Raw genomic sequence first — 12,689 nt, forward strand, 5'->3', positions numbered from 1 at the left:
AACACAGATATGTAGTTACGTAAAGTTTTAGCAATTAAGTAAACTAAGAGCGTGGTCTGTAGCAACTATGTAAATATCTACCCAATACCTATACAATGTCGTAGGCGTAGTACAACCCGTTTACATACACTAGTTTCATCCGAACCAAATCGCTCTGCTAAATGACCATTTCAAGGCGATTCGAACATTTAAACGAGCCGAGAGCATAAGGGCAACCATTCATACCTGACCCCTGATTCCTATAAAATAAAATGGAGAGATGGTTCAATTTATTTGTTTCACATAATATATTTATGATATGATATCTGTATGATCGTAGTCCGTATACGTGATGGTTATGAGTTCGATTCTCAACCTGCAATATCTTTTAGTAGGCTAAAAACTATAGGACCAAAAAAAGCAGATAATTTTGAAAAAGTAGATAGTTTTTGTTTTCGTTTCAATATTTTTGGGTTATTTATGGAATGAAAGATATTAAAAAATAATTAAGAAACAGTACAATAAATAAAAACATAATATATGCAATACAAATATTTTTGTTTTTTTTATTAACATTATTGTTAAAAAATAACCGTAATAATTCGTTTTTCTGTATTCTATCAATATAATAAGTTTTACTGACGCAATACTAATCTATAGGTATAGGACTCTGGTCGACCTGAACTACATTAGTAAATTAAACGGTACACCCTTGAGAAGTCGCAACGGGACTCTAGTATTTCATTTTATTGAAACAGCCTTATACTATATAAAGTAAATATAAATACCTACCATCTCAAAGTACCCTTTACAGCAAACTATCTTAAAGTGATTGAATTTTTGGCCTAAAAGTTCTAAATTTGTAAGAAAAATGGACGCAAATAAGTCGAAATTAATAAATAACATTTCTAGGTGTATAATATATTGTTGTAGTATAGACAAATTATACAAAATCTTTACATAAATTGTAGACTATGTGTTATTTGAAGTATCAGATACTGTAAAACTGTAAAGTTTCATCTAAATCCGTTCAGTAGTTTTTGCTTGAGAATGGAACAAACATCCATCCTCACAAACTTCCTGATTTTCACATTAATAATATTATAAGTAGGATAATAGAAGAATTACTAAATGATTGCATCGTTGCACTATTTTTAAATATATTATAAAAAATGTATAAAATATTTTCAAGAACTTTTTAATATATTTTACATATAAGTAGTTTTATTATAGAATATAGAGTCGATCAGGCACGTGAGGAGAAGCCAGACGCTTAGAAATAGCTGTATCGATTCTAATAACTATTTCAATTCGTTAGCAGTTCCATAAGTAAAATATCTAGCCATAAATTAATTATAACCATACTTTATCTTATAAATTCTTTTTATATGGAAAATAAAAAAATATTAAACCTTTTGTTTTATTGATGCATATAGAAGTAATTATAAATATTATTTTTTTAATTATAATATTTTGTAGTCAAATTTAAAATTATTTTAGATAATGCACAATTAATATATACTCTATATTAAGATCAAATAGCATTTTTTAAGACATTCATTTTACATTACTATTAAGGTAATTTAAGATAAACCATAATTTTGTTTTTTCTTCCTATTTTGAAAGGTAATTGGAAAAGGTCTGATTAATACGTTTTTTAATATTTTTCTTTGCTTAGTATGCGATAAACATTTATAAAACAACAACAACCGCACACTCACATCTAACCATGTAAAAATAATCAAAAATACACCCCCCCCCCCCCCCAAAAAAAAAAACCCCCAAATTATAAATCTAAAAAAACATTAAAAAAAAAAACCACTTCTATACACTTTTAAAACATCGAAACCAGCGCAATGGAGTGCTACGTAAAGAGAAATCACTTTAATACCTACGAAAGTGGTATCGACAGAGCAAAACAAGTAGACAGACGGGGATCGTTTAATCAGTCTGTGTAGCAAGCAGACACGAGGGGAGTACCTTCTACTAAATGACCATCCCTCTGTTAACCCGAGCCACCGTATCCACAAACAGTATAGTCGGTAAGTGCCGCAAATGACCGAGCCTTGGGGTGAATAGATACGGCTAGATATTTCCATTTTTAGTTACTGATATCTATCTTTTTCTTCGTCTGGATAGATAAGACTAGATATTTCGATTTTTAAGGTAAGGTCTGTTTCTTCTTAGTATTAATACTTAGTTGGAATGTTCATATTGACTGCCTGACTGCCAGTGTTTAACCATGTTGTTGACACTCTTCGTTAGTTAAGTTAGTTTGTAATTAACCTTTCGCGAAATAATCATAACACTGGTTTGAGTATAATTTGATATCTGTAATAAATTTAATTATTTTTTATTATTTTCTTTTACTATAAACGTATAGGTATATAAGTATAAACGAGTTACAAACTTTTTTAAATATTATATGATAGCAATATTAGCTTATACCTACGTATGTCCAAAATCATAAATTATGTAATTTTATCTAAAATCCCAGTCTACACATTCGTAAGTCTACGTTACTCGCCTTCAACGCTGTTGCCCTCCCTCCCCAGCATCCCCTCCCAGATTCATTTCTGGTTTTCGCTACTCTTTTTTGTCTTAAATTGTTTTTGTAAATTGTCCCCTTGCTTCAGAATGTTTCTCTCATTCCAATGACTACCATCATTGCCTATAAATTACGAATGTCGTCTTGATTGTTTCTTTTTTTTTTCTATTTTAAAGTATCTAATATGCATACAAATAGAATTTTACTGATAAGCTACTTACGAATTATCAAACTCATATAAGCATATAATATTATGTAAATGTGTGTATACTTCAGTGTCCTCGAAATTGACAATATTTTTGCACCAAATATCTACTTAACATTAAATATTATATATATACTGCTCCAGTCCGCTCGACGGCCGCAAGCCGAGGTTCGAGTCCCGCAGGGGGCGCCCTTACAGTCGTCGACTTCCTCACAGGCAGCCACATACTGCTTGCATTTCTTCAGGGACAGAGTACCCTCTTCCCTACCCAAACGGTGTCGCTGTAAAAGCCAATAGGGCTAACAGCATTATCCACATGTTCGAAAAAAAAAAAAAAAAAAACATTAAATATTACAGTAAAACAACGTCACAGATAAGTTTGTTATTTTTATATAATAAATTATTAAAATTTTCACGTCTCATAAAAGACTCTCTCACTCACTCTCTCACTTTAATTGTATTTTTGACTGATTGATTGACATCGAATATGTCTTAAATTTTATGTTATTTGCAGTAGCACAGGGGCACAAAGTGTACGGTTCCCACTTGAGGAAATGTAATATTTAATATTTTATAACTTTACTTTGGTGTCGAGGCTAAGCACGGTGTTGAGATCCGCCACTCAACACTTAAAAAAAACAATAACCGTTTTAGAACCGCGCAGCCATATCCTTATCTGGTAAATTCAAAGATCAGCTCACGACATATGTGTGTATTATTTATTACATTTACAGTTATTTATATTTGTGACCGACCTTTCGTTGTAAAAGTACTTTGTGTTTTTAGAGCCAACGTAATTAGCAACGGCCATTGTAAAATAATAAGATCATTAAGAAGTAATTACTCATTAGGTACTTATTGAGTTACACTTACTTACGGTGGTTACTTAATTTATTAAGAAATCCTTCAAATTAAACTCTGTTTTAATCAATTTTTTTTAATTTTTAATAATATTTTTTTTATAAACATTAATAGGAAAATAGCAATTTGAAAGCAAAATGTTTATAATAATCGTGTCATGTGAGTAGTTACGTTTGTGTAAATACAAAATAATTCATCATCAAGTTCAGAGCACATCAAGTAAGAGGCGAAGGAAGAGGTGAAGTAAATTCACCGAGAAATAAAGAAGAACCTGAATTTCCTTACTTCGAACCAGGCTCATGAGTCTTTTAGACTCATAGAGCGAAGTGTTCTATGTGTTCAGGGAACTCTCTTAAGAGTTACCATTAGATTGTATATATAGTACTCAATCCACGTTGGCCATAGACAGATGGTATATGTATGATAAAGTAGAAATATTTAAATAAATCTTATATATTATATACGAGTATATTATTATATCTGCTACCTATATTATAAATACATACAACGTAATTACAATAGGCGTTCTTAATAATTGCATTTATAAACCTCGTTAAAATCGATTTTCCAGATAGCCACATGTTAGCCACTTTCAAAAATGTACTGACACTATCGAAAGAAGGAGGAATATTATCGAATTGAATATTCGAGTTTCTTATCATAATAAACAGTATTAATAAAAAAATAGTTTATTACAAAATTTCAATTAACTATTCATTGTTATAATACTAAAAGTTGACACCTGTGGCTGAAAAATATACCACAAAATAAATTTCTTACCAACTCTTAGTCTTTATTGAATATTCTACAATATTAACACTTGGAAATTATATATTATATTGAAGTAAATTAGTCAAAACTAAATTATATCTACAGGTATACCTACAATAAATGTAGATATACCTATAGATAATAAACGTAGGTATATCACATATAAATAAACGTAGAATATTGGCGCCAGTTTACCACTCCACGTCTCCCATACTATTTACCGGCAATAAGACAGTTCAAACAACGTGCGGGACGGTCTTCTCATTTCGTATGCAATTTTATTCATTATTTGTAATGTACTTCAATGGAGACGACCCCTATATAGATAAATCAGCTTTTAGCTCTCAGTACGTATGTAGATTGACGCTTTCAATGCTCTCGAACGCTAATAATGTGACGTTCAGGAACTCATTTGACTGGAGTAAATAGAGATCTTTTTATTTTTCTCCGTCTTTCTAAGATACGGTGGAGATATTGGGATTTTTTGTCTATCGTCGATGTGTGCATGTTTGGACAAAGGATCGAAAATGCGCGGTTTATACGCTAATGAGTTAGGTTAGGAGGTTGCGATTTTATTATGAGGATATCACCTATATAATAAGTATATAATATTTGTAAAAATGAAATTCAATAGTTTAAAAAATTAAAACAAATATTATTATAACTTAACCTAAGCACGAGACAAAATATTAAAAAAAAAATAATATTTTCTAAAACTATTAATATAACGTAACGCAAATTAACATTTTAGATTTATATTTAATTTTATTAAATGTACAAATAAATATAAGTATTGTGTTCCTACTATTTTTATGTCATATACAAAGCTTATATTACTTCATCACGGTCGGAACGCCAAAGTCATATTTTAAACAAAATAAATGTAAACAAATCCAAACAAGAAGTTACATAACGAAATGAACATCATCGAATTATGGACCTCACAAAATGACAGCAATATAAATATATAAATGGTTAAAAAGATATAAAATTTAATATTTTTCAAAATTACACTATTTATTATTTTCAAATTTACGATACCTACTTATATTAGTTAATAATATCATACAAATAAACATAAGAATTAATTTATTACAGAAATCAATTAAAATTTGTAATAATGAAAGATGCAATCTGCTCTACATTTGACTTATTAAAACTGTTTCAATATAATTACGTCTCTATTTACTCATTAATCTCTCATAGTGTAGTCAACTTTGCATACGTTTTAATATATGAAAACCTGATAAGCTTAGCTTTTAATTTTTTATACTATAACTCTATCATAACTAAAAATTTAAAAATATTATATAGTAATTTCATAAATTATAATCGTATAATATTATAATCATATAATCATTACCAAAACAAAGGAAACTTCTAATAGATTTTTATCAACAACGATTTATAAGCAAAGAAAGTATCGACGCCGCACCGATACCATCCTTAATAAACCGTCAAACAATTCTATACTCGGGGGGGGGTGAAATAGAGTTATTGAATTGAGTGTATTTGTGGAGACGAGGACTTCCTTTGACATAGTTGAAATACATGAATCTACATTACTTATTATTTATACTGTTATGAGTTTAAAAAAATGAAAATTATTTACACTAAACGTTACAAAACTAATACTTAATCAATTAATATTTAAATAACTTTCTATCTTTTCAATGTCCATATAGAAATTTAAATTGGATAATTTAATTATAGTTCACAAAATTGCGTTCACAAATCGTTCAAAATGTCTAAATTTAATAGTTTGGACAAAAATATCCGTTGGCCCGAACAAATGGGCATAAATTATTTACGGTCTGTGCACTGTACTTAATCCCATCGAAACTAATTAATGCCCTCTAAAACTCAAACGGTTGTTTGACGCGACATTCGATTATAGTTTTTACATTTATATACATACTGCCATTTCTCATATTGATTTTTCAATTAAAATCTAAAATAGCATATATTATTGAAAAATATATACAATTATTAAATTTCCATTTCTATATCACATTATAGATAAACTATCAATCGAAGCTATTCAATAAACAGTTATTAGACGATTGTAGAATGTTAAAAGATTTTTAATTAAAATGGTTCGCTTGCAAGTGAATGACGGGCGAGACGTGCGACGGTGGCGGGCGCTGCGCGTCGAGTGAGCCGGCGGGCTGCGCTACGCTCACCTATTGGTCGGCGAGCGCGGCCCGCCCCAGGGAGGGGGCCACGCACACAGACGCGACTCACCTAAGATAATTTATTTTATGTTATACCGTTTGAATATTTTATATTTGTGTGAGTTTTTTGCGTTCAGTGTGAAATATTCGCGCGATAAGAAGAGGGGAACAGATCGATTGGGAACGTTGCGCTTTTTATTTCGACATTCTCCTTTTATTGTACTAGCTTAATTGTAGAGCATCTTCAGTGGTTCTAGTTGCTGGCTGCTGTATCCAGCACCGTTGACACCCTGTCTCTACTGTAGTTCGCTTGGTGTTCTTAACAGCTGACGAGCGTGGATTGTACCTAGTCACATTCGATGGCTGTAAGTTATGGGAGTTTTATAGGAGCGGGCCATATAAATAATATCAACAAATTCATTAATATTTATTTAAACTTTAACAAAAACGAGAACATATATTATAGATATGTTTGGTTTTGTGGTAGTTTTTATTTATTTAAAGCATTACAGGTTTATTGTTACAAATTGATGTCTTCTGTGAGAACTTTCGTCATAAATAATATTGTAAATTATTGATGTAATGTCTCTTTTTAATAAAAACAAGGTATTAACATTTTGATCTATTCTTGGCCTTCAAATACTATGTAGATGGTAGATATTTTCTGTAAATTATATAATTTTAATGGTAGGTGCTCTATAAATAATAGCATTTCACAAAAACAAATCTGCCATATATTTAAACGCATTCATTGGTCGATTGTTCGCGGCGCTACTGCAAAAAATATAATATCTGGTGGCGTCCAAAATGGAGAATCAAGGGCGTTGCGGGCAACAATTCCTACATAACAGCCGGGACGAGCACGCTGGAGAGACCGCTTAATGCTGTCACCGCTAACACGCTCCCAGCAGTAAAGCGACCCCAGTAATATAACCTATCGAGCGCCCCACAAACCACTACGCCCCGGCCTCGACTCTACCTGTCCCACCACAGCGATATCGAAAATAAAAATTACAAATGTCGTGGTTACCTTTAATCACATGCAAAGCTATCATTAAGTCGCGAAGCGTCGTGCGTCGTCACTGTTAATTATTACAATATATAAGTATAAAATGAAATAAAAGGGACCGACCGACAGCGGCGTAAAAAATACGAGAAAAGAAAGAGAAGCTTTTAAAAAAGAAAGGAGTGCATCCCCACTTAGCCCCCCGTAACGCCCCCTAGCGGGCGCCACCCATCGCGCCGCAAAAATCGAGAGCATCGCTGCGGCGCGGTGCGGGGTCAAACGGCGACGCGAGCGTGAAAAGAAGGATCGCTGTCGCTGTGCACGTCGGTGTCGGTGTCGGTGTCGGTGTGCTCGTGCACACACAGACGCCAGTGCCAGGGCTGTGTGCGCGCGGAGAGGGACGGCCGCGAGAGAGGGACGGGGCGCCAATTACTATCACCTGGCGGGCAGCTACCGCATTACCCACTGCCGCCGCGCGCGCGACCACGCGCCGACTCTCCGCGAGCTGCACGCTCCGCCGGATCCGGATACGATCGATCACGTCATGCCCCGGACTCGCCCAGGAATTGTGGAACTGTGAAGTGAGTGACTTCTGTGACCAGAACTTTGTGTGTGAACGATGACTTCCCAGTTCGCCTTCCGTGGATCGCCGCCCAACCAGGTAAATATGCACCACCGTCAGTCAGTCAGCTCAGCGACTTCCCATTGTATTATATATGTTTGTGTTGTTTATAAACTTATGGTACGCTCACATCGTTCTCTATTCGGTAGATAATAAATATATTTTATTGGTGATTCTCCAATGCTTTCAGCTTATTATTCAGTGTTTACTTACAGTTATATAAAATATTTTTTAAAATAATATTTTAAAAGTTTTTGGAGTTGGCTTCTTTTGTGCTTAAAGTTTCAAGATTTAAACTTTTTTGGCAGTGTGTTTCTTTTTTAATACAAAATAACAATGTAGAGTTCTTAATAATAAAATACCGTCGTAAACTGATACTTTTGTTACGTTTGTTTTGTATAGTAATCTTGTAAAATAGTGTTAAAGTTTATAAATCTTATAGAAGTGTACGGAATTAAATTAGCCCGTAGACATTATAATAAGATCTTTAACATTTATTTCTTATATTTATGTATTTTTTTTCATAATAAACAAAAACTCGTGATATAATTTGCTTATAAGTAAATAAAATATTATCATTTTTTTAAAATTATGAATCAATGTTTAGTTCTGGGTAGGTACCTTACCTTACCTTACTATTAAATAAAATTCTCGTACTTTTCGATTATAGCTTGTTAATAAAAATAAATTATTAGTATAAAAGTGTCGTTTCATAATTATTGATACAGCTTTTTATATAATCTATAAAAACATCGTAGAAGCTACATAGAAATTAAGCACTAACTATTTTTTATTATAAAATTTTAAAGTAAGTATATATATATTTTTTCTAAAACATGACTTTTGTATGTAAAGTAAATACTGTTTAAAAATACTACAATTTTTATGGTATATTTTATATTTATCCGTAAACTCTATGAACATTTTTATCGTGCCGTTTTGTTCTATAACTCTACATAGAGATGATAATGTTTTTATTTAAAGAAGTGCAACTTTTACATATTTTTAAGTCAAAAAAATTCAAGCGTTTACCTGTGGACGTATTTTTATTTAATAAGCAAAATAAATAAATAAAAAATTAAAATAAAATCTTTTGATATAAGTAATATTTCTAATGGGACTTAAAATTCTTCCAAAATCAGATATTTATTTATCAAGTGATCTACTTACTATTAGTGGATACGACAATAACAAAATAAAAGTCTCAAACTTTACCATATTTTAAATATAAGCTTATTATTGCAATAAACTGAACAAAATTATAATTTCTTTGGTATTCAAATAATAATTTCTAATAAGCAAACACAAACCAACCAATAACCAACCCAACAAGACATCCGAATTTTAAAACACCTTTAAAATAACATTTTTTATTTAATCTTGCTGTATTTTAGTAAGTAATTTCATTAAAAACTCGTAAAACCTCTATAAATGAATAAACAAGAGTGTATCTACCTTTTTTATGAATGAAAAAATATATTTAACATTGAAAGGTTTGATAATATTAAAAGCCGTTACGACTTCACCTTATCTTTATTTTCATCTCTTGGAGGATCTTAAGAACAGCCTTAGTTAGCATTTAGTAAGCTTAATTTTGTAATAATATTGTTTTATAGTATGTATATTTTTTATTATGTTTATTTAGATTTTTACGGAAATATTACATCTATATTTTTAAAGTAATTAACATATTTTTAGTTTTTATCGTGGATTTACTTGAAAAATATATTGTACATACCTTATATTATAAAAACATTTTATGTATTGATAATTTGAAAAAAATCAATGACACATGTTCCTGTGTCTTACATTAATCTAAACAAAAAACTTATACACTATACAAATAATATATTATTTGGAAACATATGAAAAAAGTAATTTTCAGTCTTTATTTTTTCTGAAAAAAAAGATATATCTTTAAACAATTATCTTTTCTATAGAATTAAACAACAGTTTCTGTTGTTCATTATAATACATGAACGATGTTTCTAGAGTATGATTAATATCTTTACATATATTATAGTTGCCTATATATATATATATATATATATATATATGAATTTAATATTGTATAATATAATTGGCTTAAAGATTACTATTAACATTAACTCTATGACAATTTATTATACTTTCAAGTTAATTGTTATTCAAATCATAAATACTTGCTGTCATCATATTTTTATAAACGGTTTAAATTTATAAATCATTATTTAACTTATTATTTAATTTGTGGTTAGTAATGTGTTGACTATCACAACAGTGATATGTCACTACGTCCTGTTTCACTAAGGCTACAATTATATACCAAGCAAAATTGTATCTTGACTCACTCCATCACTAAAGCGACGATACTTTCGTTGATAAATTGATATATTTAATAATTATTTCATATATTTCAATACTTATTTACAAATTTCAATGACACGTCCACGGCGCCTTATCTTATTTTATCTTTTTCAAAGTTAGATCACAAATTATGCTACCTTATATAAAGTCAATCAGAATTATGTTTAATGATTCTTTCTTATCGTTTTTATTGCTTTTACACTAAACTGAAAATGTATAAATCCTGTTTAGACATTAATAGCTTCCTCGATTGTATAATTTCATTTAATTAGTAGTTTACTACTTTAATGAAATGTATAAATGTTCATATATAAAAAAAATCTACTGAAGATAACAATACTTTAGGAGACAAACGTCGATAACAAATGTTACCGTTTTTCTTTCAAGGGACTATGACTTTTTTGAGTGCATTTTAGCTCTTATCAGACTGGCGTTTTTTTAAATCTAATAAGTAAGTATTTAATAAATAAGTAGGTCGTTCCTATATATTAAAATTTGGTTCTATTAGAATTAACTGAACTTTCATTTACAATATGTAGAAAGTACTAATGCTATATGAGTTAGTTATATTAAATTCTGTCTGTAGTGTCTTAACACTAGGTTCCCTCTGCCTTCCCTAGTAAATGCGGGATAATATTGACTTTTTTTAAATTTGAGCTATACCGCGACTCGTTGTCTCAAATTTGGATGGAAATATGTGGTAGTAGATGGGTGGAATATTTGTGTATCTGCTGTAAATTTCAATGATGACGAGTAAATGGAGGTAGCGTGGCAAGAGTCATAAAGTCCACGCAGACAAAGCTGCGAACGGTCACTAGTATAGTATATGAAAATATATTTTCTATTTTAATTTCAAATGTAACACAGGGTAAATCAAAGTGTATTAAATTAGTCAATTGGTAGAGTTTGATTTCAGAAAAATTGCCAGCAATTAACGTTGCTAAATGACGCAACGTCGCAACGCAAATTTAGTTATAATTTCTAGACCAGGCTAAATTCATCACTAAATGGTTCCGGTTTACTTCGTACCTAGTATAGAATTAGAGTTGACATAATACTAACTTACAAAAAGAAATCAAATGAGGGGTTTAGTCAATATGGGTATTAATAAGTAAATAATTATAAAAACAATTTTCTTATAGATTTACTTGAAAAATAAACTTTTACTTTCTATTTATTTTTTTAAAATACTTACAATATATTGTTTATAATTAATTGCAATACTGTAACTGATTTTACCTGTATTTTCTTTATAGAGATAAAAAATATCAATTAATCCATTATATCAAATAAATACAATTTCTAAGCAACACCCTATGATTTAATATTTTTATAATAAAAAGTTATTAATATTGATTGAACAATACAATTTCTAGCAACGTACATTACAATATAAAATATCTATGTAATTTTCTTAAATATATAAAAAATAATATTATCTATTTCAAAACTAAATATAGCGGCAATACATAAATAATATGTACTTCAAATCGAAATCAATATAAAACTTATCTACCAATTGAATACTTCATTATAATAAATATATAAACCTTTTTATCTTAAAGTACAGATATTTAATTTACTTTCAGGTTTATTTGTTCGCGATAGAGGCTTATTAATTTTAATATACGAGTAGGCTATCTGGATTGATGATATGACATTCGGTGCGTGCACGGCGTGCGGTCAGATTTAGCCATCGTCGATAAGGGACGGAGGGTCCGAAGGGATTATTCTCATTATTTCCTATTTCCAAAGCGTCTAACAGAAAACCGCCACTTTGCGGTCTTACGTCTAGCCTTGGCTTTGCAATCAATAATTAAGTGCTGACAATTGGTTTGGCAGAGCTTATAGTATTTCTTCTGATCTAAAACTAACCTAAATGTTTATAATATAGAAAATGTTTATATGACATACAGTCGGCGAGGTCTAAGCTGAGCTTTGTGTTTGTGTCAGTTTTCGTATTAAAGTGTGGGTACAACGTTCCTTGCTAGGCCTAAATCGGTTAATAGTGCTTTTGCTAACCGATATTAACCGACAATTATTTCTGGCTCTGCCTTTATAATCGTTCACACAAATGAAGAGCTCAGCTTTAGCCTCGCGAACTGTAAAAATAGTGTCTTGTAACATAGCAAGTAATGACACTAAATAGAATAGGTACACTTAAAATTAAATTTTAA

At 30.6% G+C, this 12,689-nt stretch overlaps 1 protein-coding gene across 2 annotated transcripts in view; it reads left to right on the forward strand.

Annotated features, from left to right (window-relative positions):
* The first annotated feature begins 7,879 nt into the window (after positions 1-7,879).
* mirr (iroquois-class homeodomain protein mirror) overlaps positions 7,880-12,689 on the forward strand; it is a 53,575-nt gene continuing 48,765 nt past the window's right edge. Inside the window, exon 1 of one of the 2 annotated variants that reach the window (XM_085206303.1) lies at positions 7,880-8,205. Coding sequence is in view for 1 of the 2 variants with exons in the window: in XM_085206302.1 (XP_085062428.1) it covers positions 8,164-8,205 (42 nt within the window). In the remaining variant the exon portion in view is untranslated. The remainder of the gene's footprint in view (positions 8,206-12,689) is intronic. The other variant, XM_085206302.1, reaches the window with a different exon arrangement.

Source organism: Heliconius melpomene, chromosome 21, assembly GCF_056956725.1.
Source record: "Heliconius melpomene rosina isolate 202511_hmr_F chromosome 21, ASM5695672v1, whole genome shotgun sequence".
Lineage (NCBI taxonomy): Eukaryota > Metazoa > Arthropoda > Insecta > Lepidoptera > Nymphalidae > Heliconius > Heliconius melpomene.